The 7,565-nt window shown below is 52.2% G+C and overlaps 1 protein-coding gene across 1 annotated transcript; it reads right to left on the reverse strand.

Annotated features, from left to right (window-relative positions):
- Positions 1-1,111: 1,111 nt before the first annotated feature.
- On the reverse strand, positions 1,112-4,328 carry LOC104519934 (potassium voltage-gated channel subfamily C member 4; the record flags this gene model as incomplete). Its single annotated transcript, XM_010174427.2, has 3 exons — positions 4,239-4,328; positions 2,822-3,758; positions 1,112-1,297 (listed from the first exon to the last, which is right to left on the reverse strand). Coding segments are annotated over exons 1-3 (1,213 nt in total), but the record flags the coding sequence as incomplete, so codon positions are not given.
- Between the last annotated feature and the right edge of the window lie 3,237 nt (positions 4,329-7,565).

A 7,565-nucleotide genomic window follows, 5' to 3' on the forward strand; every position in this document is an offset into this window, starting at 1 on the left:
ACCCATCCAGTCTTTACCATGCCAAGCAGAACCACAGCAACAAACCCTTGAGGTCCTCCAAAGCACCAACACCACAAGCCAACAGGTCTTGGTGTGCAGGTCAGAGATGTAGCACATCATCTTTTCTCCTGCCTGGTCCCAGCTCACATGTACCATTCCCTGCAAGTAACTGGGATTAGATGGTATCAAGGAGGCAGAAGTAGGTCAGCTCTGCAGCTACATCATCCCACACCACCCTGGACACACAAGAAAAACTGCAGAACTAAAAAAAACTGAGCCATGACCTAAGAATTCACCCAGCAATTGAGGGTGCAGCTGGATTTGGGGGCTCCAGGTAGACACAGAGGTTGGGGTGCTGCAAGATGGGCACAGGGCACGTTAGTTGGTGGAGCAGAGAAGCAAAAGGACCATGCTGAAGAGGACTGTTGTTTTGTCACAGGAAGAAGAGTTTTGTGTTTTCCTGACTCATCTCCCCCACAGTTTCCCGTAGAACACCTCAACACTTCACAAAGCTCCCTTTCCAAACCCAGAGGAGACAGCCTTCCTGGCAGCCCCCTGCTTTTGGCAAGACAGCACTTGACACATCGCAGCTCCCCACGCTCGAACCCATCAGAAGACATCAGAGGGGGAGAGGAAAGGAAAAGCCCATGGACTTTTTTTCCCCTACTGAAAACCTTTCAACCACCTTCAGTCATAACTTCACCATCTCCCTGGGTGAGATGTCCATCTCACACCATCCTGAGATGGGTGATTGAGGCCCAGGGAGAAGAGCTGGAGGGACAGGAGATGCTGAAGCACTGGGGAGGAAAGGGGACAGACCTGTCCCCAAGGAGACAAGTGCAGCCAGCATGGGGTCACAGACCCCAAATGGTGGCAATTAGGGGAGGAGAAAACAAAAAGGATAGAGCTAGCATGGAGAGACATGGTGGACGGAGATGAAGCAGATGGAAAGGCAGGAAGACAAGTGGATTTGGAGAGCAGAGAACCACAGCCAGGTAGGCAGATGGAGATGAACCATCATCTCGGACAGATGCAATAAAGTTCTACCTCACTCCTCCATCTCACCCTCCCCAGCCCATGGGCCAGCTCACATCTCCAGCATCAGCCATACCTTTCTGGATGCCTCCATCCGCTGCACAGGAGAAGTCACCCGTGGCCAGCAGGAAGCACGTGGAGGATTTCTTGTTCTTATCCCGGGTGCTGGAGCGCCGCATGGGCCGCTTCTCCTCATCAGTCGGTGACAGCGGCTGCTCCTCATCTGACAGCACCACGTTGGCCTCACCATTCTGCTTAGAGTCTGCAAGAAGGTGTCAGAAACCCATCAGTAGTTGATAAACGCACAGGACAAGGTGCTTGAGGTGGCCAGAAAGGTTGCTTAAACCATGCAAGGAAGTAGAAGACCACATTGCTCAGAGCAACACGCACCAATGATCTGATCCCAGCCTAGACATGCCAACTTAGAGTTGACCAGGGAGCAGGACCGTGACAGATTTTAATCCCAAGCAGCAAACAGCAGCTCTTGCTCCTGCTGAGGGTTCTGTGTGAAGCCAACCAGGGTTTGCCCAGGAAGAAACACTCTGGCCTTTGAGATCCACCCACTTAATTGGTGGGAATTAGCTCTCCAAGACTCACAGCGTTGAGATACCAGCTGCTCAGGTTAGTGGTGAAGTGCTAATTGGTGTCATCTGACTCTGTGGTTCGTTAGCTGAATGCCAGGTGAGGGTCTGGCCTGAGCTCCTGGATCAGTGTTGGGGTGAAGGGATGGGGTTGACCTCCAGAGCAGGACAGCTACTCTCACTGCTCCACACTGCCAGGGCTCCTGGGACAGACAGGACACACATGGAAAAGGGAGATTTATAGGGACAACCACCCAGCTGGGGCATTTGGAGCTCCCTGTGTCCCCATAGGTGAAGGACCATCACCGTTAGACACGTGGACAGACGTGTGGATGCTCAAGGCTGACCTCAGCAAATGCCACATCAGTGCAGGACACAACCCCACCATGGTCCCTCTTGTTTCCACGCTGCAAAGCCAGATGCTCTGGAGGTGCTGCTGGCAGCAAACCAAGATGAAAAAGGCAAAGCAGCCTCCATGGCCAGCAGTGATACCATGACAAGGCACTTGTAGTCCCCCAAGATCAGCCCAAGTGATGCTGCCCACCAACAACTGCCCACAGCTGGGGCCATGCCTTCTCCTGATCTGAAGGAAAGATTGGCCAAACCCATCAGGCCAAATGACAAATGTGTGGGGGTTGATTTTGCTCCTGCCCCAGCACAGGATTTGGAGCAACGTTGACCTTCCCAGGCAGGGATGTTACATCTACTAGATGAACGGGGAAGGGGAGTCCTAAGGAATATCCATGGATTTATCCATGGTGGTGAAGTTTGCCCTGATTTACAGCAGGAGGAAGCAAAAGAAAATCTACCCCAAGGGTGTTACCAGGCTAAGATGGGAATCAGGCGAATGGTCCTACCTCTGTCAGGGTGAGGAAGAGGTGGGCTAGGGTGGGACAGCTTGAGTCACACCACGGTGACTTGATCTACACCATTAGGAGAGGAGGATATGGCCTTTCCCCTGGGGTTCCCATTGGATCCCTCTCCTGCTTGGAAGGGGACCTTGTTCTGCAACATCCTGGTCCACCAATACAACACCCAATACCTGGACACCCAAAGGCCCCAGCCCCTTCTGCACCAACTTCTCACCACCCCAGGAACCAAAGGCCACATCCTGCAAGAGACTCTGGGACACAAGGGCCCACAAACACCACCTTGGGGATTCTCAGAGGTCTCCCCTTCCCTCTACCCCACCTTTGGGGTCTCACCTGACCGTTTCCGCTCAGCTGCCCCCTCTTCTACTGCCAAGGGGCAAGTGTCGCTCTGGGTGCTGTTACGGGGGGAGTTTTCCTCAGATTTGCAGAAGGTCGGGGAGTCCAGCGGGGCCGGTCGGGGTATATGCTTTTTCTTCTTCTTTGGCAGCTTCTGTTTGGCCATGGCCAACGAATAGTACATCCCAAAGTTATTGACAATGACAGGCACGGGCATGGCGATGGTGAGCACCCCGGCCAAGGCACAGAGAGCCCCCACCACCATGCCTGACCAGGTTTTGGGGTACATGTCGCCATAGCCAAGGGTTGTCATGGTGACCACAGCCCACCAGAACCCAATGGGGATGTTCTTAAAGTGAGTGTGGTCGCTCCCACGGGGGTCAGACGTCTTGGCTCCGATCCGCTCGGCGTAGTAGATCATAGTGGCGAAAATCAAGACCCCCAAGGCAAGGAAGATGATGAGGAGCAGGAATTCATTGGTGCTGGCCCGGAGTGTGTGGCCCAACACCCGGAGACCCACAAAGTGCCGTGTCAGCTTGAAGATCCGGAGGATCCGGACGAAACGGACCACCCGTAGGAAGCCTAGTACGTCCCGGGCAGCTTTGGAGGACAGGCCACTGAGACCTACCTCCAGATAGAAGGGCAAGATGGCCACAAAGTCAATGATGTTGAGGAGGTTTTTAACGAAGAGAAGCTTATCTGGACAGCAGACGATGCGAACCAGGAACTCGAGGGTGAACCACAGGACACAGACTCCTTCTATGTAGGTGAGGATGGGCTCCGTCTCCACTTTATGTGTCAGCAGGATCGTTGTAGTGTTGCCAACCACGAGGGTCTCCGTCACATTGACATCAATGTTGAAGGCCTCATGTGTCTCCAGGCAGAAGGTTGTGATGGAGACCAAGATGAAGAAAAGCGAAGCAAAAGCAACTACCTGCAAATGTAGGAATGACAGGGGCCATTAGCTGATTTGGGTCAACCTCTCCTCTTTAGAGGAAAGCAGCAACTTTATGAACCACTAATGGTAACAACTTTGGGATGACCTGAGACACTTCTGGTGTCAACTGCCTTTGGTACATCTCTTCGAAGCCCTGCTAGTGAATAGCAATAGCAGGGATGGCTGAAGTCCTCATTCAATAAAAATGAGAGCAACAGGCTCAAAACTGTCACCCACTTCCCCAAGACTAAGGATGGAGAACATGGAGGGTTCCCTGGACCTTTCCCATGAGTTGACAGCAAACCTCAGTGTCTAGGGCCATCAGTCCAGAAGCTTTCTCCAAGTGCTATGATATGTACAGGGGAAGGTGTGCTGGGCTTCAGCTGTGGCTGGAGATGTGCTAGAGATGACAATGGTGGGGATGAAGAGAGACCTGCAACAGCCCAAGTTTGAAGCAAGCTTCCACTGGGAACATACATGACAAGGGATCTTTGAGAGGACTAATTCGAAGAGCTTTCCCCCACACTCATCCCAACTCCCACCAGATGAGATGTTCACACCATCCATGACTATGAGGTTTGGGGTCTGGATGTATCAGAGATGTCCTCTTGCCCCCTTCCTGCTCCCTAAGGGTCAGTGGTGGACAATGTGCCCAGGAATGGCCCCAGGACTGAGAGGGCAGGATGAGGGGGAGAGGAGCAGGCAGAGCTCATCATCCCACTGATGCCTGGACCTGGTGACAGGTGAGACCTTTGTCCCCTTTATGCCACCTTCTCCCCACGGCACGCTGCCTGGGATGCGAGTGAGGAGGGGCCAGCAACACGTGGTGGAAAGCACAGGCTGTATGAGAAAGAAAACCCGTTGTTGTCCCTCTCATCAATCCTGCTCAGCCCTCCTTCCCGACAGGATGAGCTCATGATGAGTCCATTACCCAGAGCATCTGTTTCCAAGAACCCCTGAAAAAAAAAATAAAAGCCTCCGAGCAGAAAATCTCTTCTTCTACCTTCCTCCAGCACAAGGGTTTGGCTTCCTGGGAGCAGATCCTGCTCCAGCACCCTTTGCTGATAACCCACCCTGCCCGCACTGACCAGGCTGTGACCTTCTGCTGTGGAACCCACTCCACCGGCTGCCTTCAGCAGCAGCTGCATTGTGATCCTTGCTGGAGACGACGGCCCAGGTCCTCGGCTGGAGTGAATCAGCAGCAGAGACAGCCTGAGTCACACTTGAGAAAAACCCGGCCCCGGTCACTGGTGGTAACGTGCCGGCAGCTCTGTGCCTGATGAGAACATCCTTGAGGGGTGTCCCCAAGGGCAAACCCACGTGGGTCCAGCACAGAGAGCAGCAGCCCTCCAAAACTTACATATCACATTGAAGCCAGGTTTTAAATGATGGAGAAACCACTGGAAGATGATTCTTCTCCCCACTAGTGCTAGACACCTGCTTGAGGATGGGCTGAGATGCTCTATACCTTTCAGATCAGACCACGCTGGACCACTTGCTCTGCTGGTGGCAGATTTGAAAGTGGCCCTCAGTGATCAGCCTTCCACAATTGGGGAGGCAAACCCATCCAAAAAGTGGGATGTTAAAACAAGGCTGGTTTAACCCGACACGTGTGTCTACCCAGAGGTTGCACGGCCAAAATAATCCACTTTTCAGCTGAGGTTTGAGTCACGTTCCTGAGTTTCACCGTGTGGAGAACCTCAAGAAAACTTGAAGAGTAAAAACTTAGACTGTAAGCAAAAGTAGGAAGAAAAAAAAATCACCAAGGAGGAGAGTGAGACCCTGCAGACACTCAGGCAGTGAAGCAGCGCTGCTGAATGAGCCGTGGAGGTGAGATCTGATTTAGCCCCAGGAGCAAAAGCAACCTCTAAAAATAGCAGAGTCAGGTTCACAGCCAATGCCAACCATCGTCCCCCAAAGTCAACAGTGCTGCTCTGGTTTTGTGTCAGATGAAGATCTGACCTGAGATGTCTTAACTCAGCTTTGGTCCCTGCTCCAAGCTCAAGATTTTTCCAAAACAGTCTTAAAAATAAAATAAAATCTCTATATATACACCCAGTGGTCACCAATACAGCACCAAAAGCCCCACCAAACATCCTCCAGAACCTGCCGATGATCTACACAATCTCAACCTGCACTCAACAGCGTGGGATGGGTGTTCCCAAAAAAAGAAATGACCATACAGAGGGTCACTAGCCTGGAAGTCCCAATGGAAGTGAGGCCAGGACCCCAAAATTGGGCTGAGAAGGGAAAGAACTGAGGAGCTACAAGTGAGCTGAGTTTGGAAGTAGAAGTAAAATCATGACCAGGGTGGTTTCTCATGGGGAGTAAAAGAGTTTTATGCTCCAGCTGGGAGAGCAGCTACACTAGGAACCAAATTTTTACTGAGACTGGACTAGACACAGGAGACAAGACCCTGTTGGTGTTGATGGTACAATGAAAAGAGGCTCAAAACTTGGAGGGGGGAATTTCTAACCTCACGTTCACACAGTTGCCAGCTCAGGAGGTGCCGGAAGAGAGAAGTGCTGGAAGGAGGGAAAGATGAAAATAGCCAGGAGCCAACTGAGTCAGGGCCTGAAGCACCAACACCAACTGAGTCAGGGTGAGGGGGAGCAAGGACCTGAGAAATTCCACCCCTGAGCCTCTTGGTCACTACAGGTGCACGATGGAGGGAGAGGTTCTACACACTCAACCTGGGACCGTTCTCCTTGCCGCTGCTGCCAAGGGTTGGCAAGATGCACCAGACCGGCTGCTCCAGAGCATCCCCAGGCCAAACGCTGTGACCAGCAGCACCAATTTTGCTCAGAAAAGGAAGGAGAAGACTCCAAAATGGGGTAATATTAAAGAAATCCCACTTCAACCACCTCAAAAACCCCAGGGCAGCACCATGAAGAGATGCTCATCACCTGTAGAGATGCTCATGGGTACCAGAGCACCCTAGTGCTGGATGGGGACCCCAAACCAGTAATGGTTCCCTGCATTAACTGGGTATACTGGGCAGGCTGCGCTCACTTGAGTTGGTTGAACTGCTCCGTGCCTCAGTTTCCCCTTCTGCCAAAGCAGTTCAAAGCCATTTCACAACCACAGTGATATTTTGAAGTGGAAAATAGGACCCAGAATCACTTGGAAGGCGACCATCCCCAGAGTGCTGCAAAGCTGAGCCTCAATCTTAAGAGCAGCAAGAAGGAAGCGAGGAGCTCCCAGTGCAGACTGGTCCCACTCTGACCCCAGTTAGGGCTCACATCACAACCACCTCTACTCCTTCTGACACACTCCCTCCTCCTTCTTCTGTTCAGCAAATGCCTCTCTGAGCAGCTCGGCGCACGGGGAAAACAGAACCAGTTAATAACGTGACAAATCTGAGTCAAACCAGTCCTGTCAGATCTGGTGCTGGTTTGTTGTTGGGTTTGGGGTTTTTTTTTTTCTTTAATTTTTTTATTTGGAGCTTTGCACCACTCGGAGCATCTCCCAGAAGCAACAAGCCCTCAGAGATGGGCAAAGGCTCGGGTATCTCTTTTCAAACGAGTCAAGCTCTGGCTGGCCAAGCATCCTCTGTGGACGTGCGCGTCGCTCTTACGTTGGCTGTGAAAACAGCACCTTGACAAAGTGCCCCCCCCTGCCCCGCGCGCCGCGGTGACAAAGTGCCCCCCCCCTGCCCCGCGCGCCGCGGGTGGGTGTGAAATGCCTGAAGGATTTCATACCAGGGATGGGTTTGTTTGCTTTTGGTGATTTGTTGTTTTGTTTGTTGGTTTGGTTTTTTTTACACCTCTAAATGCATCCAGAATTCATTTAAATCCTAAATAT

The sequence above is a fragment of the Antrostomus carolinensis genome, unplaced genomic scaffold (genome assembly GCF_000700745.2).
Source record: "Antrostomus carolinensis isolate BGI_N321 unplaced genomic scaffold, ASM70074v2 scaffold15508, whole genome shotgun sequence".
Taxonomy (NCBI): Eukaryota; Metazoa; Chordata; class Aves; order Caprimulgiformes; family Caprimulgidae; genus Antrostomus; species Antrostomus carolinensis.